Raw genomic sequence first — 26,593 nt, forward strand, 5'->3', positions numbered from 1 at the left:
AGACCAACAAAGATCACAATGGTTACTAAAAGATGTAGTGGAGACAGTTATCTTAATCGTGTCGAGCTGCAAAACGGATGTCTCAGTAAAGGCCACAGCAACACCTTTATCCCATCAACCCTCTGTGGTTCTCCATTCAGTGAAAGTGGTGGGATTGATGAAGATAAGTACAAGGCCAACATGTCTGCGGCGTTGGATCAGTATATAGAATGAGTGGATGGCACACCCTGCATGAAGACAAAAATCCACCTTTCAAGAGGAGTAGAAGACCACATCTTTCTTAAACGACGACCACAATTGTTAGTGTTTCTGAAAGGAAGTAAGAAAGACAAGGAAGATTTGAAACTAAAACCCCACCTTGTACAACTACTTCTCTGAAATTTGGCAGGTGCGAAATAATCATGTCGACGAAAGCCTTCCTCTCAACTACGCCTTCATGCTGAAGTGCTGTGGCAGGAAAGGGTGCCCACATCCATTGTGTTTGAAAGGTGAGGGTATCTCTGCCCATTTTCTGCAGTAATAACGAAACATCTTCTTTGTTTGTAAGGTGTCCTGTGATACATACTTTGGAACATTATTGCAATTATGGGAGACGTCAAATTTTTGATCAGGAAGCATTCCATCCGTGATTATTATTTCACTATGACTATTAAATAGCCATATTCTTTATCATGTCATATAGTCGTTCCGAGTGGTGTTAAGATTACTAGTAATAATAGCGTATTCATGTACAGTCTTTAATTTTCAGTCGCACAACCTAGTGGAGGTCAGTTGAGTCAGTCACAAGAGTCCAGTAGCAGTGCACCCCCTGTAAAAGTGTACTGTGTGTGTGATGGACCTGAGGAGAAAGGAAGGTTAGACAATTATATACTACACCTATATTTGAGTCATCTGATCTGATATGGAAACTTAGAAAATATTTTCAGTACAATGGATGATATTTGTCATCATGGTTTGTTAATCGTTGCTAGGTTCATGATTGCCTGTGATCAGTGTGGCAGTTGGTTCCATGGCAATTGCATGGAAATTAATGAAGACATGGCAGCATCGATGGAAATGGAAAACATCCCCTTTGTGTGCCCTGAATGCAAGAAGCCAGGTATGCTTGGAAAATGCCGGTGATTCGTTTTATCGTTTCGTGATGGAAAGGTTTCTGTTTTACTTGATGGCATAAAAAGAAAGTTTTAACACCATACTGCAAATACAATCCTCAACGGAATCGCTTTTAACAGTACACGGTTTTTTCAACTGAGGCTCGGAGTAAGACTTCATCTATTAATGGACTTCGTTGTAATTTATAGGAATTAAGGTATCAGTAAGGGGAAAATTTGCAATTTTGCATAATTTTACTTTTATAAGCGGTTGGATAAATCTTAAAGTAATCTTTAAGATAAAAAAAACTCCACGAAAAAATCTTATATCTGCCGCTAGTTATTGCACGAGAAAGATTGTTTTGGATATTAATTACTTAATCGAGAGTTGACAACTTCTGTCAAATGAATTAATTGTCGAGGCAAGAAGTCACATGACATCAAGATCATGCTGAGTTGACACATGATTCGCGCACCATAATCAGTGCCGGATGTCTTTGAAGAAAACAGAGCGATCTCGCTAAATTAGCGGAAAGCGGCAAAGGGTTCGTTTTACAATCAAGAAAAATTGCTGCATGAACGCGACAACGATCGCGATCATGAAGCCAGCGAGCAAGCCGAAATGAGCGCAAGCCGCGCTAAAATACTGTTGCAAGAAACTGTCGACGCAGAGGAGATTGACGAAGAGAAGTAGACGAAATTGAAAGGCAGATCGATTGTACAAAATTAGAATCAGCAGTGCAACATTTCTTTTTTCTTACCCAGCTATTGTCATTTCTTCCAGTATCTTTGCCTTTGCATCAACATCAGTCGATGTAATCCCGTTTACAACGTCCTCTCCAGCGTTTCCCTTTGTGCGCTTGCATTTTCTCGGGAACCTACGGGCCTTTGGCATGTTAACAACCGATACGTAAAATTTCGAATGCTAATATAGTAAACCAAAAGATAATTTCACGTTTACTAACTTTGGAATTCTGACTTCACACATGAAAAAGCGGTTTATTCACTGGTGAATAATTTACCGCGTGCTGTCGCGGAAATTTGTACCTGTTCCATGTTAACTGTCACAGTCCTATTGTTGTACAGAAAGTTGATTCCTCTGCGGTGTCTCCCTGGGTGTGATAATCTCATAACACTTGGATGCCGCCGAATTTTATTTTTTCTCTGTTTCTCAAAAGTAAAAAATAGGCGAGTTGTACGTGCATTTCGAGTTCCAGGTCGGCAGCCCCTGGACCAAATTGGCTGAAATTCGGAGAGAATGTTGTCAGAACGATCGCCGACAAAACCGTGTCTGCGAATTCTGATTATGCTTTTCATTAAAAAGTTATGAGGCCTTTTTTTCGCGGGCAGTCCTATTTTTTTCCCTTCTCTAACTTTATCCTCTTGTAAAATAATAACAAATGCATGTGCCAAAAATCTGAGACAGTTTTTGAGGTCAATGTGTGAAGAAACGGATGCCATGTTAATCGTTTTCTCCGACCTAAATTTAGCGGGAGTATACCTTGATTTATGGGTTTGTGAAGCTTTGTAAATATATTCACATTTTCGAAACACGGTAAATTTTTACCGTTTTAAACAGGTCAGGTCATAATCTGTAGTTATTAAGCTTCCAGTAAATATACGGTTTATATGGGTTTTTGTTAAAGCCATGAACGCTAGAGCGGACCGCGTGCGGATGGTCAAATTGGTTATACTGATACCTTAAGGAGTTGCCAATTCCAGTGAAATGGTTTCCTCTTGGACCCTCATTCAGGCTATTTCCTTATCCTGTCATTGATGCAACTAGAAAGGGACCAGGATGCAAAGATTGTGGCGATGGATGTTCTGGACACTACGTAACAGATCTAACAAAGTACTTGGCTCTTTATTCCCAAGGCAAGGCAGTTAGGTCACCACCTCCTAGTCAGATTCTTCAGGAATACAACAAGAAGGATGAGACGTTCCTGGAGGTTGATATTGAGAACCTGGCTAGTAAATGTCTCCTCCCTTCCGACGAGGTTAGGCTTTGGCTTCAACATCTTCAGCAAGTAGCCGAAAACAGGAGGAAGGGCACTGAAAAAGCCAAAGCTTCCCGCCGAAGGAAAGCAATAGGTGCATTAACCAGCGTGGCGAGCACTACATAGTGTTTATTTTTTCACACGAGAGAGAACAAGGAGTGTTCGCACAGCAAAAAGCGGAAAACTGTTCCTTCGCGCAAAATGTCGTAACTAGACTACGAGTAGTCCCTCTTTCGCTTAGTCTGTCGTGCGTGACGCGAAAGAAAACTGCAATAAAAAAAAAGGCTGTGCGATCTCCTAGGGGCAAGAAGCAGGCATCTCGCTCCGAGGATTTCACGTGGCCATTTTCTGGTCACGGTTTTCTTTCATGTCATGCACGACAGACTAAGCGAAAGAGGGACTACTCGTAGTTTATGTTGTAACAGGCCATTACAAAGTAGCGTTCTCGTATGAAAACCAAACCAAAACTTGTGCAGGCGGACATACACATGTAGTTAAAAATAAGTTTTTTTGCCTCAAGAGTCACAATTTAAAAGATTTGGTGTCTTTCAAGTCGGTTTCATATCCAGGTTTTGTTTTGACATCATTTATGTGAATTAATAAAATTAGACTAAAATTTTTACAGCATGTCAATAAAACCCTTAATGCGTTCATGACTAAACTCAGAGATCGGGGAATATTCGGTAGCAGCGCTTTAGTATTACGCATTTTTGCTTACTTTTATACCGTTGTTCTTGTTGTTGTTTGAATTTTATAACATAGAGTGGCCATTTTTGTGGATGGAGGGGTCCAGCTTTGTTATGTGCTTTTGACACTGTTGAACAAAATAATCTAGGTTAAAATTTTTTGGTTATTGATTCAACGAACTGTTTATAATCAAGTATTGAAATAAAATATTAAAGTTGTGAGATTTCCAAAACAACGATACTTGTTTTATTGTAAACATTGTTAACGGGATTGTCGTTATTCTAGTCGAAATATTCAAAACAAACGGTTTTTATACAACAAACTATTTTAAGTTACAAACAAAATATAAAGGAATAAATATAATTAGAATCAACTAACACGAACTGTTGTCCTAGAAGTCTTACCTCTGCATTAACATACTGAATAGTTGAACATTTTATTCACTGATCAATTAAAAAAACTGCAGAGGTGTTGGAAGGCGACGATCCCGGGGGCAGGGCATTTGCCCTCATTCTTCGTCCCCACCCCGGAGCATTTAGACAGCTTCTGTGTCCCCACCCCGGGGAATTTGCCCATTTTTAAAAAAAAACGCTAATGCCCGGGGGGGGGGGGGATGGGCACTGCTGGAATTGACTGATGCATAAAGAATTTGACGTGAAAATAGGTTAAAATGTCAAATCGCCCTGGATATGCCCGGCCCCCCTACCCTGGAGCTTACCATTGACTAGTGATAAGCGTCGTGTGACGGCAAACACCGAACATCGGCATGGAAATCTGACCTGCAAACAATGCACTTTGTACACGGTTAAAGTATATATATTACACTTTTCTGGCATCAGTTCTTTACATCCAAACACCCACTTTTTCGTTTAAACAGCAGATGCCAAAAGCAGGAAAAACATGATCACTTGGTGACTGCTTTGTTTCACGCAAACGTGATGCTTAATCCCTGTAATGTCTGAAAAGGAAAAGAAAGAAGAGAAATCTTTGTAGTTAATTAGCTCTGTCAAATCATGTTTGTAAGCCCTATGTTGGGATAAATAGTGACATCTACATCATTGTTTTATCTTACTGCTTTTTTTCCGTGGATTGGGGGGAGGGGGCAGAGGAGGATTGTCTCTCCCAACCTGCTTGGGCTTTTAACTGGTAATTATTGTCTTCATGTCTCTACCGAATCGTCCACAAGGAGGGGGTGGATATTAACAACATTTGCTGTGTCATTTCTGAAAAAACTGAGACCCCCTTCCCTCTACAGGAGTCAGTTACACATTGCTCAGCTCCCTTTCAACAGTCTTACCATTTCTGGTATCATGACAATGTAACCGGCCACCTCTTGTCAAGATAAAAAATTATCTTATTTTCTAATTAATATTTTATTGGATTATTTCTGGAAAACGTTATGTTAGTTCTTGATGAAGGTTTAGTTTTGAGTCTAAACTAAACTCGTCCAATGTTCATTTTAGAGTGCATCTGCGAATCAAGCAACAGAATCAGGCACCCTTCTACGAAGGGCTTTCGAAGTGTTGGGTGCAGCTCCCTCTACTTCTGCCTCAAGTACGTCTGCTTCTAGTCCATTTTCTGGTATTAGGGAGCTTAAGCAACCAGGACGACGACCTGAGGGCGATGACCAGAAGTAACGTGAACGTCACTGCGCATGCGCGAACCAAGAATTCCATCGTCATCTTGTCGTTGACGACTTGAGAAGGACCTGTGTCACGTTGTTGTGAACTTCTGAACTTCAAAGCACTTTTCCTCATTATAAGGTGCGTGTTTATCAACGTTTTTTTGACAGTCTATGGCCGGTGGAGTTTTTATTCTCTTCTTCGGTTGATTTAAACCTCCCTGTTCAGTTTTCTTAATAGATATAAAATTCTAAAACCGACTAACTCTTTTTTTCCTCAACACAACATATGTCTGGTCAAGGGGTGAAAGTGACCACGTAAGCTTAAGTTTATTTTAGTATATTTTATGAAAGAGTGCTGTTTATCATTTTTGTTGAAAGAAAAGTTTTAAATGGCAGTACAATATAGCTCTGCGTTCGGTCAAAAGCTGTGTGTAAGAAACTCCCGGATTACTTGCTACTAAAAAATTTTGCGTTTTGTTCTTTAATGGAGACGCTCTTAAACAGCGAGGAATTCTTGAGATCGGTGTGTTTACATAAGCTTGAATATGTACCTGTCAGGTTTTCCGAATCTATTTTCGAAATGTTTGATTTATAGAGTTTACAGCCATAGCCCTGACCCTAACCCGACAAAATCACGGGAAGAAAACAATATTCTTGTGAGAAGCGTGACGACTGTTATCTGGGCCGATTGCAAGAATTGATTAAATTGACAGACTTACGTCGTTTGCTCGCCAAAGGAAGGAGTATCAAATGTAGAACATATCAGCCTAAAGCATGTTGAAAATCAGGAAAACCTTTTGCCAAATAGATTTGTTTATATCAGCAACACCTAGAACTGAATTTAATTCTGAAATAACTTTCGTAAAATTTAATATTTTTAACTTTTGCCGCCTGGATATTATTATAAATGAAGCTGAAGCTTAATAATTCCTTGAAGACTGTTGATGTTCAAAAATTGAATAACCTGCTTTCGAACTTTCCATATATAGGTGCAAAATTTCTCCGCAAAATTAGATACCGTTTTACAGCCAAATGTCTGAAACATTAAAATTCTAGTACTCTACAATCTGAATCTTTTCTATTTATACTTTGGCAGAAATCCGAACTTTGTTTGGAATAATGACCACGACATAGCTATGTGCCGAGAAGTCCTCGTAGAAGAACCGTACTGTTTTAAAATGAGAAGTACCAAAAGAGGCCAGGCATGGGAATCAATAGCAGAGAATTTAAACGCAATGCCATCCCTAAAGCCTAGAGTTACAGCACGGTCTCTGCGTGACCGGTATAACTTACTAACTAAGAGAATGCAAGCTAAATTGAAGATGGAGGAGAAAAGCACCGGTATTGATGTGGAAACTTCGGAGCTTGATGTCCTTCTAGAGGAAATTCTAGAAAAGGAGAAACCCGCCAAAGAGAAGATAGAGAGCAATGATGGAAATAAGCGAAAAATAATTGAGAATGACAAGACAGCAGCCGAAGATATGCGTCGAAGCAAGCGCTGGAACGTATGGGGCAAACTGCTAAAAGAAAGAAAGGAGGCGATGACTCAGAAGCTCCAAAAAAGAAGATTCGCAGGAGCACAGCAGATGCTGTTGAGTATTTAAAGGAAAGGCCTGCTAAAGAGATTGCTTTGAAGGAGCAAGAATTGGAACTGAGGAAGAAAGAACAGGAGAACGTGATGGAGAGGGAGAAAGAAAAAAACAAACATCAAGAAAATTTGATCTCCACTATGCTTCAAGAACAACAACAGCAGCAGCAACAGATGATGATGGCCATGATGAATCAACAACAGCAACAGTCGCAGGCATTGTTAACTTTTATGGAAAATTTATTCCAAAATAATTTTTCCAGGTAGTTCGCCAGTCGATGAACAGTTGAGTTTAGTATTGTACGCCTCATTAGAAAACGTCTATATTTTAGTATCAGTGATTAAATATATTTTATATGGATTACATTGATATTTAATACTTTGGCAAACATCTTACAGTTGTGTTCATAAACTCTTTCTTAATACAGTTGCTGGAGACAATTGTTACATGCTCTCTTTTCAATGTGAAAGCAGTTGTTAAAAAAAAAATTTTCGTTGACTTAACTTGGAGAAATACTCTTCTAATGTTGGTGGATCAATATTACAAAAAGTAGATGTATTGTTGCCATAAAGACAGGTTAAGGCATTTTGGAGAAGAGCAGAAACAATATACATTTTGCCAATGCTACTAAGTCCAAGTTTTAAATTTTTCTTGAAGTCCAAAAACTTGAAATAATTGTCCCCAAATAGCCATTCCACAGAAGACCTTACAGTAGTCATTGCTGTATCGTAAGCCTTCATTTCGTCAGTCAAAACTCCAAATCTGAAAGGGCCCTGAAGGTGCAACCTTAGCGGATAGGCGGGATCGCCGTAAAGGCACATTGGCTGACCACTACGAGAAAAAGCGTGCTGCTGCAGGCCTTGCATCAGTCCTGAATCTGTAAGCATTGACGCATCATGTTTTCTGCCTTCTGAAACAAGCAGATGAGAGAAAAAAATTAATAACGGGACCAAATTAATTTCACAGGGAATTAAACACAGACACGTAACATTTCTATTTTATGTAAAAACAAATGTATATATATTATATATATATAATTAGCTGTAATACCAAACGCAGTTTAGACCCCTGAAGGCGTAAGCCGAAACGCATCGGGTCAATAAAGGATTCAAATGAACAGATGTAGTCCATTCTCCTTTGTACAAACTACATAATCTTTTGGAATGGCGACTACGACACGACAAACAAGAAACAAGAAGAACAGAACTCAGGACGAAGAAATGCTGAGCGTGGAGACAAATGAGTGCATGGAAGACAGCAATAATGATGTCACACCATCTGCAAGTTTTATCACAGCAAGGAATCGGAATTCAGAACCAACAGAGCTTCCAACGGAGCTTGGGTGGAAGATATACAACATCAATGAAAAAAGCATGAAGGGTTGACTGTCGAATTAACATCGACATTAGAAGATAAAGACAATGAAATTTTCAACAACAAATGGAAGCAAATTTTAAAAAACTGCTCACGGGAGCTTATGTCATGCCTCGTTGAGCACTATGAGAGGCAAATAACACTAAATGCGACTGTGATAGTGGATGCTTATGAGTCACTTGACAAGATAGAGGGCTGGACTGAGAGGGATAAACAACAATTAAAAGAGGAAGTAAAATCGATAATCAACGGTAAAGAACAAAAGATAAAAGAGGCAAAACAAGAGAAGCTGGAAACACCCCGCAAGAATAAAGAAACAGTGCAACCCCGAGACGGGAGAATGAAACTTATGCTGATGTTTTGAAGAGACACATCTGCGAGAGATTGAAGCCCAGTTGCTCTGAAAAAAGAGAGAGCACAAGACCAAATAAAGGAGATGGCCAAGGGAGGGGCAACGTACCTGCTAGACGAGAAAACACATGGGGCCGCTCACACTATCCACAACAGCTAAGGTATTTTGAACAGCGACAACCCTTTTTAAAATGGCACCCACCCAACAGATCCAGATAAAAAGACTAGACTACAAATTTCGTTGAAATAGATTCACCAGTAACCAGACTTTGGAACAGAAAAGGACAATGCACAACGGAAGTTTCAAAATAACCAAACTTAATGGATCATACAAAACAGAAGAAATTTTGAAGAGACCAATAGTAAACTTATCTGATATTCAACTCACTCAATCAGAAACAGATCTACTTCAGAAAGGACTGAACTTTTGTCCTACACCTCCTCTTCCTACAATAGATCATATTAACAAGGATATTGATGCCTTTGCTCGCAGACTGAGCCTCAGGGAATACCATACCCCAGAGAACATAGATGAAATAACTGACAATCCCGGCTACCAACCCACAATACTTGAAAAGCTGAACCACAGGTAGCAAAAGACATACTGTAGACCCTCACGAGAACCATATTTGAATACATATATTGAAAAGCTAAGACAAGAAATCACCAACAGAACAGTACATAATTGTCGTTCTCAACGCAACAATCTTAGTAAGTGTGAGCGATTAGCTTTGGATAGACTACGTACTAATAGAGACATAATTATAAAACCCGCAGACAAGGGCGGAGCTACAGTTATTCTCAACACAACCAACTATCTACAAGAGGCGAAATGCCAACTAGATAATGACACGTATTACAAGAGGATAGAAGAAGATTGCACATCGGTACATGAACAAACGATTAACCTTTGCATAGACTATCTCATGAAGAACGGAGAAATACAACACGACGTAGCAAAACTTTTAAAACCTGCGCAATCTAGAACCCCAATATTCTACATGCTCCCTAAAATACATAAAATCAATAACCCTGGCAGACCAGTTATCTCCTCCGTTAACAGCCACACGGAGAAGATATCAGCTTATGTGGATGAATTCTTAAGACCTATTGCAGAACGATTACCTTCCTATATTCGTGACACGACAGACTTTATTCAATGAATGAAAGTCTCGCGGAAAACTACCCGTAGAATGTTATCTAGTAACATTAGACGTTTCAAGCTTATATACAAATATTGACATTGATGAAGGACTCACTGTCGTTCAGGAGGAACTTATGAAAACGGACCAGGCCAAGCCATCACCTCAAACTTTGACATGCCTTCTTGAAAAGGTTTTTAGATTGAACAACTTCACTTTCAATGACGAACATTTTATCCAGATCAAGGGGACAGCTATGGGAACCAGAGTTGCACCCAACTTCGCAAATGTCTATATGGGAAGATTCGAAAAGAACTTTGTTTACAAAACAGAGTGGTCCAATTAGGTTATAATCTGGGTACGGTTCATAGATGACATTTTCTTAATATGGAAGGGGACAATTAGACTCCTTAACGGAATTCATTGACCACCTGAACAATGCAGCACCGTCAATCAAATTCACACACGAAATATCCACTAATTCAGTTAACTTTCCAGATACGACAGTCCTAAAGGATAGACAAGGCAACATCAACACAGACATCTATCAGAAACCTACAGACACATCCATACCTAGACTGGACTTCAGCACATCCACCACACCTCAAACAAAGCATCCCGTACAGCCAAGCATTGAGATTGAGAAGAATATGCTCTTCCACTGATACACTGAAGAAATGGATAACCGAATACGCTGATTTCTTTGTAGCATGTAACTACCAACGGACCAAGGTTTTATGAGAAATGCAAATAGTCCTTACAATGACACAAGAACAATGTCTACAGACCAGAGAAAAGGAATCTACCGATCGTATCCCCCTAGTCACAACCTTCAACCCACATACCACCTTTATTGCAGAGATTGCAAGAAGAAACTGGAACTTCCTCCAGTCTAAAGAAAAAATGGCCCACATCTTCGACAACCCACCCTTAGTGGCGTGCAGACACCCAATGAGTCTCTGGGATAGACTCGTCAGTACTAAATTCAAGACAGTTAATAACACTCTTGAACTAAGAGGCTAGGAAGCATGGGGAAAACCAAAGTGTAGCTGGTGCAAAGGAATCAACAAAACCACCACATTTACCAGCAGTAACAACAATAAGACCTTCAAAATATTCCACTCTGTAAACTGCCGGTCATCATGGGTTATTTACATCAGTGAGTGTAACATCTGCAAACCACAGTACATAGCCAAGAGTGAAACAGCGTTCAATCTTCGCTTAAACAACCACAGAAATCATATCAAAAAGGGAATCAGCAGTTGTGAACTTATGGAACACTTTCTACATAAAAAACGAACACATAACTTCGACAATAATGTGATCATTACAATAATAGAACAGATCAGGAAAGATAATATAACCAATGAACAGAAAAAAGATCTTAGACACCGGGAGATATTCTGGCAAAAGAAACTGAATACCATGCAGCCAAATGGACTTAACAAACGAATTAGCTAACCATTCAATATAATTGCAGTGATCTTTACAAACTTCTGGGTACACAAATTGTTTTTAACATATGTTGTAAGGGTTGCTAATTACTGCAAACTCGTAATTGATGTACATACACAATTATGCTATACAATTAAGCAATTTACGGATGAAATTACCTTTAACACGTAATACAATTAACTATAATACCGAACGCAGTTTACACCCCTGAAGAAGGCATAAGCCAAAACACGTTGGGTCAATAAAGGATTCAAATGAACAGATGTAGTCCATTCTCCTTTGTACAAACTATATACATATATATAAAATTTCGGTTATATGTTCACCAGCGAAGCCAAGATAGTGCTCTACTTGCGGTGAAGGAGCAGATTAAACAATCATTAAACAATCGTTCTTCAATATGGCTTTGCTGTGGCCATCTATTAATTGCTTGACATTGAGCATGCAGCTGAAGCTGAGTTTCAAGGTGTTTCTGTTAAATATTTTCCTCAGTTTGCTGCATGTCCAACATCAAGCAGTTAATAGATGGCCACAACAAAGCCATATTGAAAAACGCCAAAACAGCACAACCACGGCAAGATGAAGGGAAAAAGTGCAACTGTAGGAAAAAAGAAGAATGCCCACTGGATGGAGAATGCCTGGTGAGTGAATTTGTGTATCAAGCCACAGTTAATACCCAAGACACGAAAGAAATATACATTGGTCTCACAGCAAACCAGTCTAAGGCAAGATACAGAAACCACCAGATGTCATTCAGGCATGAAAGGAGAAGAAATGAGACCGAGCTCAGTAAGCACCTGTGGAGGTTAAAGGAGGAAAATAAAGACTTCACAGTCACGTGGAAAATCCTCGCTAAAGCAAAGCCGTACACAAACCTTACAAAACGTTGTAATCTTTGTACCACTGAGAAATTCTTTTTAATGACAAAGCCACACATGGCAACCCTGAACAAGCGCAATGAGCTGATTTCAACATGTAGGCACCAGTGTAAGTTCATTCTAAGGTACAGTTAGACACAGCACGTATCAAACTTTGTAAATTTAGTTTGTAAATTAACGACTCGGTGGGACTTAGGTATTGCAAGCGCGCGCAGTTTATTTCAACCGTTTTCATCACGTGAGCATATTATTTCAACTGTTATGTTAACCATTGTCATAACGCGATCATATTGTTGATGTAGACCCAACGCTTCAGTGTAAAATGGAGTTTAACTGAGGAGTGGGTTACCTTTTCAGTGACCTACGAAACAGTTCTGTATTAAACATCCATCCACCCAAGACTTGAGTAGTTCACCTAATTGTTTATATACATATATACATATATATAAGAAATTCCTGTTAAAGACCGTGCTCGCTTAGCTTTACCAATCATATCTCTGCATGTCATGCCACTGGGCATTGTTCTGTATTTTCAAATTTTGCATATCTTCTTATGTATCCGTTATTTTTGGCAGTGGCCTGATGATTGCTTCGCAAGGAGCATGAAACTCTGAGTAGCAATAAATGTCTTCGACCAAATAATCCAACTCTGAAAATCTATATATACATATATACATATAACCAAAAAATGGAGTGAAATTCTCATCTACTACAAAGCGCTCAATAGCCGAACTAGAGCGGGAATAACAGTAAAAACTCAAGAGCTAGGTTATATGGTCATTTAATCACTACTCCAAGTTTCATGCCTCCCATTACTGTTTGCGTATGCTCACTAGCTCGCTAGTTTGAGCACTCTGGTAATGGCTTAGATACTACCACATGTGTAGTATTTGGGGCGGCTTTTTAAGCTTAGCCTCCATCCTAGTCTTCAGCACTGCACTGATGAGGCCCAAAAGGCAGAAACAGTACTGTCTGCAGTTAGTTATATATACATATATATGTTTCCAATTAAACCATTTGGTAAAACAACAGACCGGAACTTTAAGGTATGGACCCGCTTGTGTCCATTGTACACAACCCACTGACTCTCTTCTGGGCGTGCGGTTGGCCGTACGGTGCCATCGATAAATCCAAAACAGTTGTCTAATGGCGAACCTCTCGACATGATGGGTGCCGTGTACATCTCAAGATGATCGGGACTCGAGATGTCAAGATTCGTCTGGGTAAGTCATCGACCCCCGCGATTACTTGACGTCGTCGTCGTCGCTTTCGTCGTGATTGCTTAAGCTCCCTAGTCCTACTACTACTACAACAACTGGAAGCTCGGCTATTATCCAGGAGCACCGTCAGCTTTTTAACCTGCAAATGGTATGCAAGTGTTTTTTTAAATAAGTAACTGAAGAAAAATTGTAAACCTCTTCGTTGTTTCAGTTTTTAGTGCTTTCCAAACTAATAACGTTATTTTACGTTACGTAAACAACTCTCCGATACTTCGTGATTCCCTTATTCTTGTGGAAACGGTTTTTCCTAAAATGCAGAGTGCGGAAAACATTACTTGTTTTGGTATGAGACATCAGCCTGGCATCAACGACATGCAATATTTTTGCCATATTTCTCTAGAGAATGCAGCCATACAGTGCTAGTCGGCCCACGGGAGTAAGGGGACAGCGTGGCAGGGGCTCTCTACAGAAAGGTAAATCAGCAAACGTGCCTATGGATAAATGCATTTGTTCTTTTTACTCTAATAGTAACTGTGTCGATATAATTGACTGGTTATGTGAATTATCGCAATGAAGTACCCCCATCCTGTTTTCTCTCGGTTACAATGCTCGGGGGTAATATTACAAGTCTGAAACTGAACTTAATTATGTCATTTCCTTTCTCTTTTAGAATGAACTATCAGAAGAACTTTCGTTTGTCTTTCTAATAGAGAGCAGGATAGAGTTCCCTCTACGGCCAAAAAGCTACGTCTTAAAAGCAACGGATTGGGGGAAAAGAAAATTCTTGGCAAGTTGGACATTCTATTGTTTCGCCATCCTTGGCAGCCAGGTTTTCTTGATGAGTACTGGTGGAAATTGCTTGACCATGCTGCCTGACACTGGATCCACAGCTGGCTGCAGGAGGAATCTCATAGCCATCAATAACAGGTTCTGCGGGACTCTCAAACATCCAGTCGTCATCTGAAGGTATGTCAATTAGATCATCCTTGCAAGGCTTTTTCTCTGCTCTTTGGTCTGACATGTCATCTGTTTCCCTATCTTTCTTGAACTCCGTTTCTTTACAGATATACAGATCCACCTTAGAGTAAGGCTTTGCTAGCTCTTGCTTATATTTCGTCACTCCCGGGTACTTTATGAACCAGCTTTTGATCAGGATACAGCAAGATGTAATCTTCTTCTCCACAGAAAACTTGATCGTGATCTGTGTGTTTTTTTCTTTTACGGTAGCCTGGTACACCGCGACCCCATAATCTTTACCCACTTTCAACGCCACTCTGCTCCCTCTCACTATCAACCTCGTTCCCAGGGTCTTTTTCCTGGCTTGGGGGTGGGGCGGGAAAAGGCCCTGGGATCGGCCGGTGAATCCTTCATATTGATTGGTTGATTGTTTTAAATAATCAATGTAAAATTTGGCCAAATAAAGATAATTTATGCATTATGCCAAAATAAAAATGGCGGAAAGTATGTCCACTCCGACAAAGATTTCTCCTCGCAATCCAGTTTGCAGACTCTGTGGTGATTCTCATGAGAGTCGCTATATGCTTCGGGTATTCAGCAAAGCTGGTTCATCAAAAGATGTGTGCGCCAAAGTCCATAAAACGTGTGGCATAAAAATTTCAGAAGACGATATGACGTCAAAGGCTTTATGTAGGGGTTGTGTTTCATTCGTGAACAAGATGGAACAGTTTATTCAGAGAGCCCAATCCAAAGAGAATACACCGTTGGATCAAAGCTCAGAATATGCTGTAAAGCGATGCATTCAGCTGTCACCTTCTTCGCTTCAGCCGTCGAAGCATTTATCATCGAATATGCCATCCGAAAGCTCTGTGAACGTGGATGAGCCGTCGAAGCCAATCACACCAACAAGAAGGTAGCTCTCCTTCTCAACTCCACAAGCTGCAACAATTTTAATGCCTAAATCAACCGGAGATAACTGCTCAGCCTCTTCTACGGATCAGCCGAGAAGAAATACTTCGACGTCTGCAGAACAGTCGTCTTTCTCAACACTGCAAGCTGCTACCAGCATAACTGCGGTACCAATGTCTAAATCAAAAGGACGTGATTGCACAATCACTTCCTTGGATCAGCTGTCGAGGTGAACGATATTAAGTTTGGTAGAGCAGCCTTCATTTCCAACTCAGCAAGCTGCAACTGTCCTAAGGCCTAAATCAACAGGAGACAATGACTGTACATCATTATTTGAAGGGCAGTCATTATTGACTGAAAGACAGCAGAAAATGATTGTACAAGCTGTCAGCCACAAGGATGTAACTGTATTGGCGGCTATCTTGAAAGATCACTGTCCAAGTGCTGTGAAAGAGTTGAAGAAAACCGTTAGTGAGGAGTTGAAAACATCGTGTGCAGAGCTGTGCAAGCGTTCTCAAGGTTCCATTTTATATGGAACTGATTATGACAGCATGAAAGACTTTGATTCCAGCAAAGTTTGGCTTGAATTGAAGATGAACCTCCCTTTCTCTGTTGAGCTCATGAACACAGTGTCTGGGAAGGAGAACTCCGTCACAGAAACAAAGCTTGAGCTTCAAGTAAAGTACAGTTTTTTTGTACTCGATCGTTATGAACGAGAGGTGGCATGAACTCAACCTGGTGAAACGTGTGAATACAGTTCTCATCATTGCAGGTGGATGTACCAAAAAGGTCAGTAATATAATATATAAGTTGATGATGTATAAAATTTCATTGCTTTCCTTTATTGTCCCTTACTCCCACTGCATGAGTGGGATCAATTGATACATTGAATACAATCTATGGTTGATCCTCTTTTCATACAAAGCTTGACAGAACTTTTGTTATTGTTTGGTAGTTTGGTGTCAACAGTGAGTCATTAGTTAGGCTGTGATTGAGATTGTATTTCAAGAATTCATTAAAAAGCATGTAATGTATAGGATATTTACACAGCGGCGTGAAGATGTGAATTTTATTTTTGGGTGGTAAAGCAAGATTCTACAAACGAGTGCAGCAAGTGAGAAAAATATTGTTTTGACACACCATGTAATCAGTTGTCTTTTCATGTATAGACAACTAACTGTTTGCAAGCACAACCATGGAAGTCATAAATATCCTCACTAGCGGGGATATGGCCAATATGCCACTTGGGTCCTGGATTTAGTTTCCTATGGATTTTATGTGTATTACATTTCCAGTAGAACACTCATGTCCATATAATAATAAGTGATCTTTGCAATGAATTGAAAATAAGAAATCAGTATTGCATGTATGCTGAATTTGACACTTTTATTTCTGCTCCCCTTTTAATAGCTTCAAGAACGACTGAATAAACTTGGTGTGTGCCTGTTGACTGGGAGAAGGGATACCCTGCTAAAGCTCTTAGGAGGTCACTTTTCAGATATAGTGGTGCAGCAAGTAAAGAAAGGAAGTGTGTTCCGAGGCACTGGTGACAACTGGGACCTGCAAATTTTGAAGGGTCACATGAAAAAGGAAATCCAGAATGATGATCTGCACTTGTTTGCCAGTAACCTGATTGAAAACAGAATTGACTTCAATCACTTGCCCAATGACAGCCCCAAAGGCAACATTAGAGACTTCCCTCGACATAATTTTTCTTTAAATGTACCGGAATGGAAAAGGTATGCAGAATGTGCCAAAATCATTGTTGGGCAAATTGTTCTTGAGTTCTTTCCCAAATTTAAGTTCTTGAAAGCTGTTATCCCTGAGCACATTTCTCATGAGTACAGCCAACAAATGTCAGAGAAGTCCATCATAGTAAGCCTGCCAATCATCAATGCAAATGAAGCAAAGTATGATGATTGTGTTAACATTTTAAGAACTTATGAAAAGTGGATTGCTGAAATCTATGTTCAAGCAGGGCTGCTAGATGAAATGCCACACACAGATAATCCACCAATTCCTGAAGGACCTGCAGCACCTGGACAGACAAATGCACACCAACAAGACACCCATGATGACCCAATGAGAGATATGAAGATTGCATTTGCAGGTGATCAGCTAACTCGTGTGAGATTTCCAGGTGCCAAAGATTTGCTGTCTGGTTCGCACACAGCAGCTGATCGTTTTGAACATTGCTCGCCCTTTAAACCAGTGATGTGGCATACCAAAGCATGCCTTTTACAGTATTCATACTCATTTCTTCACAAAGCAGAGTCTGTCAATCAAGTTGGCACCTTAAAGTACCGTAATTTCCGGCAGTTTACCTGCACAGCAGATTACCCACACCGGTCGTTTTTTGCCAAAATGAGAAAAAAGATTCAGCAGATTACCCGCACTGGCAGATAACCCGCACCAAAAAACAAAAGAAAGTTATGCTAAATAGTTCGAGAACTCACAAATTTGAAGTGATCGAGCGAGACTAAGCCTTTCATGTTCGTGTCAATTTGAAATAAGATAAAAGTTTCTGCTACTTGGCCACCAATAGGGCAGTTAAAAGCACTCTCCTCAGCATTACTTTCTTAAGTTTGATTTTACAAGTTAAATATCCAATGTTTTGATGTTTAAGACTTAACAGAATGCGAAGCGTTCGTTGTTGGAGCAATCGATCGTTGAGCGCCATTTTTGTAAGGTTGAGAGAAAGCTGGGACGAATGTAAAAGATCCTTATGGGGTAGGGGTGAGGGGCAACCAAAAAGTACCCGCGAAACAGCAAAACTGCAATTTAGAACTTATAACAATACCTTTAATGTGCTAAGTAAAAACGATCTTCAAAACTCTTTTAAAACACTAGAAATAACAAACAGTTCATTCACTTCTAAAATGTTCGAAAAATACTTGAAACATGCATTCCTTCACTAAAACCTAAATGATCCCAGGCTAGTGTTCAGTTTGATCAAGTTCAGTTTAAAATCCATTAAAGTCCTCATCTTCCGTGTCACTATTAAACAAGTCAATTAAATGGGCATCCATAACAGGATCCAGAGCGGTCACGGATTCCATTTCGTCATAGTCACTGATGTCCGACTCATCGCTCGCTCTATCCTCGGCACAACCCGTAATGCCTGCCTTGCTGAAACCATTTGTGATTGACGTTGTTTTCACTGCCCTCCATGCTCGAATAACCCAATCGCAGACTTCCACATGTGTTGCCCTCCTCATTTTCCCGGTTTCGGTGAAGGTGTGTAGGCCCTCCGACATCCACTTTTCCCACTCGGCACGGATATGGTTTTTAAATGAGCGATTCACAGAAATGTCTAATGGCTGCAATTTCTTAGTAAGGCCGCCAGGAATCACTGCAGTGGTTGTTTTGTGCTCGTTTTTGAAAGTGTTCCGAACATCTTCATCGATGTGCATGCTGAAACTGTCGAAGATCAGAAGCGATGTTCTGTCGAAGAAAGACACAGGTCTTGGTCGCCAAACTTTATCGCCCCAAACAGCCATTCCGTCGCGATCCATCCATCCTTTGCCGTGGCAGTGGACAACCACACCATCTGGGAGCTTTTCTTTTGGCATTGTTTTGTGTTTAAAGATGACCATTGGTTTGAGCTTTTTCCCTGACTCCGAGCACGCAAGTACAACAGTGAAGCTAGTTTTCTCGTGACCGGTGGTTGAAACAGGAACGCTTTCAGCGCCATTTGAATCAACAGTTCTGGAATGAGGAGCATCAAATGACATCGGAACTTCATCCATGTTGAAAACACGATCTGCTTGGATGTAAAGCTCCTCTTTTCTTCGCGAAACAAACTCGCGAAAGTTCACAACTTTCTCCTCCCAGTCATCTGGCAGCTTCTGGCCAAGAGTGGTTCTCACACGCACGGATAGGCGATTTCGGCGCATGAATCTGCTACACCAGCTCGGACCACCAACAAATTCAGCGACATTCATCTGTTTTGCCAACTCCTTCGCTTTGAAACGGATCATAACGGTGGTGACTGCACGGCTCTTTTCTCTTTGGCTGATGACCCACTCTTTCAAAGTTCTCTCCAATGCAGGAAACTTCGCTTTACCAGTACGGCAGGTGCGTTGACGCTTTGGCATTTTGGTCATTACAGCCTTCTTCTTTCGCCAGTAACGGATCATGGATTCGTCGATCTCAAACTCTCGTGCTGCTGCTCTGTTACCGATTTCATCTGCCCGGGTGATAACTCTCAGCTTGTACTCAAATGTGAAACTTTGTCGTGGACGTTTCAAACCAGGCATTTTTAAATTGAACTCGTATTAAACTAGTAACTGACTTGTGGATGCACTTATCGTAAATGATTGATGTCTGTAAAACTTATTGAGTCAGTTAGCCTTTTATAACGATTTTGCATCGAAGAAAACGTTATTCATTGTTTTTGTTAACAAAGCAATTTCCAGCGTGCAATTAGTAAATTTTCACACCCAATGTTTTCGATATTCATTGAGAGTTGAACTGACTTGTAAAATTTGGCTCGCAATTTTCTCAAAAAAACAATATCTCGGGATCTACTTGGTCTTAGAAATCGCTTGAAACGGGAAAATACTTTTTAAATCAAGGCAGTACTAACTGTAAATTTTCCACTGATGCGTCGAGTATTTTTGTATTATTTCTTCACTTGTCAGTGTTTTGTTTACACTCGTGCCGACAATGATATTTTTTATCACGTTCCACTAATTATGCGGCGCCATGAATTCAACAGATCACCAAGATATTTATGGTATCTCAGGTTCTACTGGGTCTAAGAAATTGCTTGAAACGGGAAAATACTCTATAACTCAAAGCAGCGCTAGCTAGGAATATTTCGCTGATACGTCCAGTATTCTTGCATTTTTTTTAATCACAGTCAATGCTATTTTTCACTGTACGCGTGCCGACAAACGTCGGCATCATGTTTCAGTTAGGCTTTGTGTTTTCCACAAAAGACACGTTAAAAGGTTTAAGTGAGAATTTTTCTAAGCAAAAAGAAACTAGCTGTGAAATTGACAAGGTAAGAAAACTATCAAAGCACAAACGCGTAGCGAAAAATTTGTTTATATGGAATTTTTTTTTTGTATGATTTCATCCAACTTGCATCAGCTATAATCAATCAACGTTTAAAAGAATTTTATAGCAAATAAAGCACGATACAAGAGTTGAAAGGACGTGTTTCTCGTTTAAACAAATGAGGCATTACACAGGTTTGTGGCAAGCGTATATTTAATGACTCTTATCTTTGTTTTATCTTCTGTCAGTACTATAATAATTACTGTTAAATACTTACGGGAAGATTAAAAAATTATCAGATAACCCGCACCACCCTATTACCCGCAGCAACAGTAGTTTACTGAAAAATTAACGCATTACCCGCGGGTAATCTGCCAGAAATTACGGTACTTCAGGGAGAAATACAATAGGAGGAATGCTACCCCTTCCAAAGTTCTCGACTCCTATGAAGGAAGCAAAGAGTTGTTCCTCAGTGTGGGGAAAGCCTACATAGTAACTGCTGCCCTGAACTTTTTTGGGACGTCAGACCTTGAGGAGAGGCCCTCATTACATAAATTCCCAGAAAACATTGCACATGAGACCTTAGAAAACAAGAATACTTTGATGATGCTTTTGGTAAGTTCATTGACAAGTTCCTTTTACAGAAAGTAGATGTCAATGACTGCTGCAATGATGATGACTATGTCAAGAATTATGCCCTTTGTTTTATTTTCTTGGCTATTCTTGTCATGCAAATGAAGGACACTGCAGCAGAGGGAGATGGCAGCAGAAATCTCATCAACCAAAAACTCTTGCTGTCAGTTTTCAAGTCAATGGTGGCTTACAGCAAATATGCCATTGAAATGTTTGTGAGTATAACCCAAATTGAGTGTCTATTAACTCCACGCCTGGCTGAACAGTTCAAATGGGGATTTTTTGTAAATTGGAGGGGTGGTGCTGGAAGGAATATTGAAGACGACCTGGCCCAAGAAATTTCTAACTGTTGCAGTAAAAGCATTGTCCAGAAGCAGGGACCAAACAAAACCCTGAACTCTATAAGCAAGGTGTGCAAAGCAACCACTGGCATCCATCAGATTGTAGAAGAATTTGACTCTTCTCTAGGGATCCACAAGACATCTGTGCAACATACAACACGTGACTCACGTAAAGATGAGAAAGAAATGATGTCTGACCTATTGCGATTGAATCCTTTCAATCATATGCCAGCAAGATTTCATGACCGCTTCCCTGACATTAAAAGGTCTCCTCTAAGGTATTTAAACATTGTGGACTATCACCAGTGGCTGGCCAAACACTTGGAAGAGTTATCAACTTAGACATACACTTAAATGAAGATCACTGAGGGCCTAGTTAATCAATAGTGTTCTTTAGGAGAGTAAATCAATGTTCACAGTATTTGCGATTTATGATGATGTTCTAATCATCATCAGAGATCATCAGATCTACATATAGTATTGTCCTCAGATATAAGCGAAAAGAACAAATGTAAAAAAAAGATCAATGTCACGGTAACAATATAATTAATTAAATATCAATAGTGTATTTTAAGAGAGTAAATCAAAGTTCACAGTATTTACAATTTATGGTGATGTTCTGATCATCATCAGAGTTCATTTCAGTTTTACATCTAGTATTGTGCTGAGATAATCATATATCCATGATGAGAACAAATGTAGACAAACTGATCAGTGTCATGGTAACAACAGAAATAATTAAATATCAATAGTGTATTTTAAAAGTAAATCAAGATATATCTACAGCAGTTCACAGTATTTACAATTTATAATGATGTTCTGATCATCATCAGAGTTCATTTCAATTCTACACACAGTATTGTGCTCAGATATATGTGTGATAAGTGAAATGTAGACAAACTGATCAGTGTCATGGCAACAACACAGAAATAATTAAATATCAATAGTGTATTTTAAGACAGTAAATCCAGATATATCTATAGCAGTTCACAGTATTTACAATTTATGATGATGTTCTGATCATCATCAGAGTCCATTTCAGTTCTACACATAGTACTGTGCTCAGATATAAGCGAAAAGAACAAATGTAGACAAACTGATCAGTGTCATGGCAACAACACGGAAATAATTAAATATCAATAGTGTGTTTTAAGACAGTAAATCCAGATATATCTACAGCAGTTCACAGTATTTACAATTTATGATGATGTTCTGATCATCATCAGAGTCTATTTCAGTTCTACACATAGTATTGTGCTCAGATATAAGCGAAAAGAACAAATGTAGACAAACTGATCGGTGTCATGGCAACAACACAGAAAGAATTAAATATCAATAGTGTGTTTCAAGAGAATAAATCAAGATATATCTATAGTAGTTGACAGAATTTACAATTTATGTTGATGTTCTAATCTCCCGAGTTCATCTTAATTCGACATGTCAACAGGAGTATGCTCAGATATACAAATGCAGGCGAACAGAACATTTTATGTTGATGCTCTAATCATCATCAGAGTCCATTTCAGTTGTACACATAACAGTGTGTGCAGATATAAGTGAAAAGATCTAAGAACAGTTTTCATCCCATATGCCAAATGATTTTAACAAGTCTGCTTCTGACTAAATAAATTCCACTCCCTCCACAACCTTTGCAGCCAGATTCTTATCTACAGAAATGTCAAATAGCATTGAACACTCTGATGTCATTTGGGACTTGTGGTCAGAAATTGCACTCTTGATTAACCTTTCAAGGATAACGTGGTTATCGTTAGATAGAAATCTGACCTTGCTTCTAATAGCTTGGGGTAGATCCTCTTCAGTTGTTTTGAACTTGTCATCGCATATGCAGCAACAGTTCTCTTATTGAACACTGGAGAATCCAAAGTAATCCAGAAGGAGTTTCCTTTGACAGGTGTCTTCTGATCTACAATATGACCTCATTGATTCTTCCACATGTTTTTTATTATTTCCAATATCAGAGTTATTGTAATAAAGTGTAGCACATGATGAAAGTCCTGTACGGCCGGCACGACCAATTTCTTGCATGTAAGCTTCTAGGCTACTTGGTGGTGTTATGTGAATGATGTTGGTCACATAAGGAGCATCAACACCCATGCCAAGTGCTGATGTTGCAAATAGCACCCTCACCCTCGATTGTTCTTTCTTTATTTCTGATATTATGTCTTTCTTCATGCGACTCGTTTGGGGGGCATGAAACTGTGCAAACAGTCTTGCAGTGGGTTCTAATGTTTCACCAACACACTGTTTGGCTTTCAATATTCTCTCAAACAAGCTATAAGCATATCTGCAGTATTTCAGTTTTAGGTAAATGATTGTCATTGGGTAGTTTTCTCTTTGAATTGCCAGTTCATTGGCTATGGGTTTAAGGATTCTGTCAAAACCTTCATTCCCATGATGATTACTCAGACGCACTCTCTTGTCCAGCTATATGTCCACTCAGTTAGGGTTTCATGCAACAATTTTACAGTCATTTTTCAATCACAGACTTTGTTTCAAGTCTCTCAATAAACAAGGTGGTGCAGTTGCTGTCAGAGCCATTGTAGGTACATTGGGAAAGAATGCCTTCAACACTCACAGGTCTTTGAAGTCTTTTCTAAAATCTTCACCCCTGAAAAAGAAACCCTGAGCTACAAATCTTCAAACATAAGTGCAATGAGACATACTAACAAAATTTTTAAGAGTAAGAATGTTTACTTAGTAGTATCTTGTTATTATGGTTCAGTTGTAAGAGCATGGCATGGAGACAATGTGTGATGTTCCAATAAGCAGTGTAAATATCATAGAATTCACTGATGAATTATCAATATAGTTCATAGAGTAAAATTGTCATCATTTGTAAACAGATAGAGAATAGAGCAGATTTTTTCTGAACTGTAGTCGCAATGTAAATACTTGTCGGTGCCGTAACCGTGATTTAGATTTCCCGGAAATATGCTAAATCTGTAACAAACATGACATGAGCTTCGTCAACAATGCAGGCAACGATATTCTCCTGGAAGACTTTGCTTCCCATTAGCTCTCGACCTTCCTTACTTAATAGAGCCTCTGGATGGGCGAATACAATCGAAGTGTTGCCATTAACAACATCTCAAGGAAACCTCGTTGAATCCAGGACCACGTGCTCGCTTGGTTCTTGTTCATTTCCAAACAAGTTCTCGGCCGGTTCCTTCTCGTTTACAGCAAGCTGTAAGACATTAGCGGTTATCCTGCGAGGTTTTAAGACTTTCAGCTGATCTTCAATGATGGAATTGAATGGACATACCACAATAACTGTGTTCTTGGTGGTCTTCACGGGAATAAAATGAGGTAGAAGGTGAAAGAGCATTGACTTGCCAAATCCAGTAGGTAGGACTCCAATTAACATCCTGACCTTTCAGTATATATTCAAAGCACTTCATTTGAAGAGGTTTTAAATTTAAAGGTGGAAAATTACCGTTATTTAAGGAAAATCTGACTCGATGAAGCACTGACAAAAATTTTGGTTCACTTGACAAGACCGCCATCTTGAAAGTTCCGTTTAACATATGATAATTTTGTACACCCAAGATATTTGGTTGTTCCGAGATCATGTGACCAGCCGATCCCAGGGCCTTTTCCCGCCCCACCCCCAAGCCAGGGAAAAGACCCTGGGAATGAGGTTGTCTCACTATAGCCAAATTTCCTTCTTCGTTTTCAGTTAAGCAAACGTTAATCAGAACTCTATTGTCCACAACCTGTTTGGGACTGGATCCTGGATTGTTGACTTTCCTTTTAAACCCAGCTTTGTTGTTTGGCTTGTTAAGCTTATATCCTATGCATTCTTCCACTTTGGAGGCCAAGTATTGCAATGAAGACTTCGTAGATGAAGAGAACGAAGCACATTCATCTTTGGGTGTACCTATTCTTGCATTCGGATGTGATACACTGTAAAAACTGACTAGTTAAAATAACTATTTAAAATAGTCGTAACTAATTTTAATAGTCATTTTGACCATTCTAAAAAGGCGAAAATTTCGACTAAATGAAACAGTTAAAGTAACCTTAACTGAGAGGTCATTTTGACCATCTATATTAGTTATTAGAATTCCAACTTTTAAGATTAGTTTGAGTGACCAAGACATAAGTTGCGGAAAGACTGTAATTATGACAAGGAGCAAAAAGACATAAATGAGGAAATTGATCACCCAAGCTCCTCTCAATAACTCCTTGCAGCAAGTTAATACCTGAAATCCCTGATGCTTCATTTCCCGAACTGTTCAGCCAAATAACACAAATAAGTTCTGGACACAATTACGATTGAATTGACCAGCCTTTAGGAGGCACTAAAAAACTTTTAAGTCACTTTACCCATTCAAGAACGGTTATATCTTCAACTAAAGGAAGCAGTTGATGTCACCCTGGAAATGGAAATGTTGCTTTAACCGATTGATGTGATATTAGTTATGATATAGCTGTAATTATAATTCGATGCATTTTTTCCTTTTCAAATTGGCCAAGAGCCCACCACGTGACCTGCATATAACTGCCTACAAGTAATGGTCTGTTCGTGTGTAATTGTAACCGCACTCTTGTGTTAGTCCGTGAGCCAGGCAGCCAAATTTAGGCTGTCGGTATCATTAAGGGTGAATAAGTTTGCTGGTGTTTTTTGAAAGGCCCTGCTATTCTAGACTTGGAAAATCCATGATAGCACTGGATCGATGGTAGCTCCTGCATGCTGACTGCATTTATTTGCACCCCCTCCCAAGCTATAGCACATTAGGCCCAAGTTAATGTTCAATTATATGCAAATACAAATGCTTATAGAATGCAATAAAAGTAAGTGTGGAGACATAATTAGACTTTTAAGAGTCTACATGTGTTTGAGAACATTTTGTTTCATATGCGAGCCTGCAAATTTTGGTCAGCGGTTTGTTAATTTATGCCATGTCTGAGAACTCTGTTGCTTGATGTATCCGCCATTTTGAAAAGGCCAACTTCGTTAAGGTAAGTGTTTAAACTACTAGATATCTATCAGTCGCTTAATTATTCCACAAAGTATGAATTTTATAAACATTATAGTTTTGTGTACTCTTGATTTTGAATGAACCAGTTTTAAAAACTTTGTTTTGATTGCAAAATAGCATGACAAAGACGACAGAGCTGAGGCACACTAGATACGAGATGTTCAGTAAAACATAATCTAGAGTACAAACAAACAAAGAAAAACAGTCCATTTCTGTCGTGGCAATCAATAGCTGGAAATATCTTTAACCTTCTTCATAAAAACTCTAGTATTTTTTTTAAAACTTGCCCTCCTTTATGCAAAAAACTCTGCTTCTCGGTTTTTTCTGATAATTCACCT

At 39.4% G+C, this 26,593-nt stretch overlaps 2 protein-coding genes and 4 pseudogenes across 3 annotated transcripts; 3 read left to right on the plus strand and 3 right to left on the minus strand.

Annotated features, from left to right (window-relative positions):
- The first annotated feature begins 436 nt into the window (after positions 1-436).
- LOC145488389 (lysine-specific demethylase 7B-like) lies at positions 437-14,518 on the plus strand. Of its 2 annotated transcripts, none has more exons than XR_014049499.1 (5): positions 437-488; positions 749-854; positions 972-1,099; positions 5,239-5,538; positions 6,496-6,528. XR_014049499.1 is itself a non-coding variant. In XM_081467244.1 (5 exons), exons 1-5 carry the CDS (start codon positions 437-439, stop codon positions 13,846-13,848), a joined length of 417 nt encoding a protein of 138 aa, XP_081323370.1. In that variant the 3' UTR covers positions 13,849-14,518. The 2 variants fall into 2 exon arrangements, 1 of the variants encoding a protein (XP_081323370.1); XM_081467244.1 differs by lacking the exon at positions 6,496-6,528 and adding an exon at positions 13,809-14,518 and having other exon boundaries at positions 5,239-5,329.
- Positions 7,465-13,819, minus strand: LOC145486798 (uncharacterized). The gene is made up of 3 exons (XM_081465510.1): positions 13,181-13,819; positions 10,429-10,524; positions 7,465-7,981 (listed from the first exon to the last, which is right to left on the minus strand). Exons 1-3 carry the CDS (start codon positions 13,369-13,371, stop codon positions 7,465-7,467), a joined length of 804 nt encoding a protein of 267 aa, XP_081321636.1. The 5' UTR covers positions 13,372-13,819.
- On the plus strand, positions 8,371-11,555 carry LOC145488383 (uncharacterized; annotated as a pseudogene).
- Positions 14,519-14,526: 8 nt separating the features above from the next.
- On the plus strand, positions 14,527-21,780 carry LOC145488394 (uncharacterized; annotated as a pseudogene).
- A 779-nt stretch (positions 21,781-22,559) lies between these two features.
- On the minus strand, positions 22,560-23,934 carry LOC145487792 (recQ-like DNA helicase BLM; annotated as a pseudogene).
- Positions 23,935-23,995: 61 nt separating this feature from the next.
- Positions 23,996-25,192, minus strand: LOC145487493 (ATP-dependent DNA helicase Q1-like; annotated as a pseudogene).
- Positions 25,193-26,593: the final 1,401 nt, after the last annotated feature.

The sequence above is a fragment of the Orbicella franksi genome, chromosome 5, assembly GCF_964199315.1.
Source record: "Orbicella franksi chromosome 5, jaOrbFran1.1, whole genome shotgun sequence".
Classification (NCBI taxonomy): Eukaryota; Metazoa; Cnidaria; class Anthozoa; order Scleractinia; family Merulinidae; genus Orbicella; species Orbicella franksi.

Bases quoted from the DNA above. Each gene is read 5' to 3' on its own strand.
- LOC145486798 (XM_081465510.1), bottom strand. From the start codon at position 13,371: ATGTACACGGCACCCATCATGTCGAGAGGTTCGCCATTAGACAACTGT. The intron at 10,525-13,180 runs GTATATATAACT...CCATTTCTTCAG, and splicing joins TTAATTGGAAACATATATAT to TGTATCAGTGGAAGAGCATA. The intron at 7,982-10,428 runs GTATGGATGTGT...TACATAAAATAG, and splicing joins TGTGCTGAAGTCCAGTCTAG to AAATGTTACGTGTCTGTGTT.
- LOC145488389 (XM_081467244.1), top strand. From the start codon at position 437: ATGCTGAAGTGCTGTGGCAGGAAAGGGTGCCCACATCCATTGTGTTTG. The intron at 1,100-5,238 runs GTATGCTTGGAA...TGTTCATTTTAG, and splicing joins CCCTGAATGCAAGAAGCCAG to AGTGCATCTGCGAATCAAGC. The intron at 5,330-13,808 runs GTACGTCTGCTT...ATATTTCTCTAG, and splicing joins TCCCTCTACTTCTGCCTCAA to AGAATGCAGCCATACAGTGC.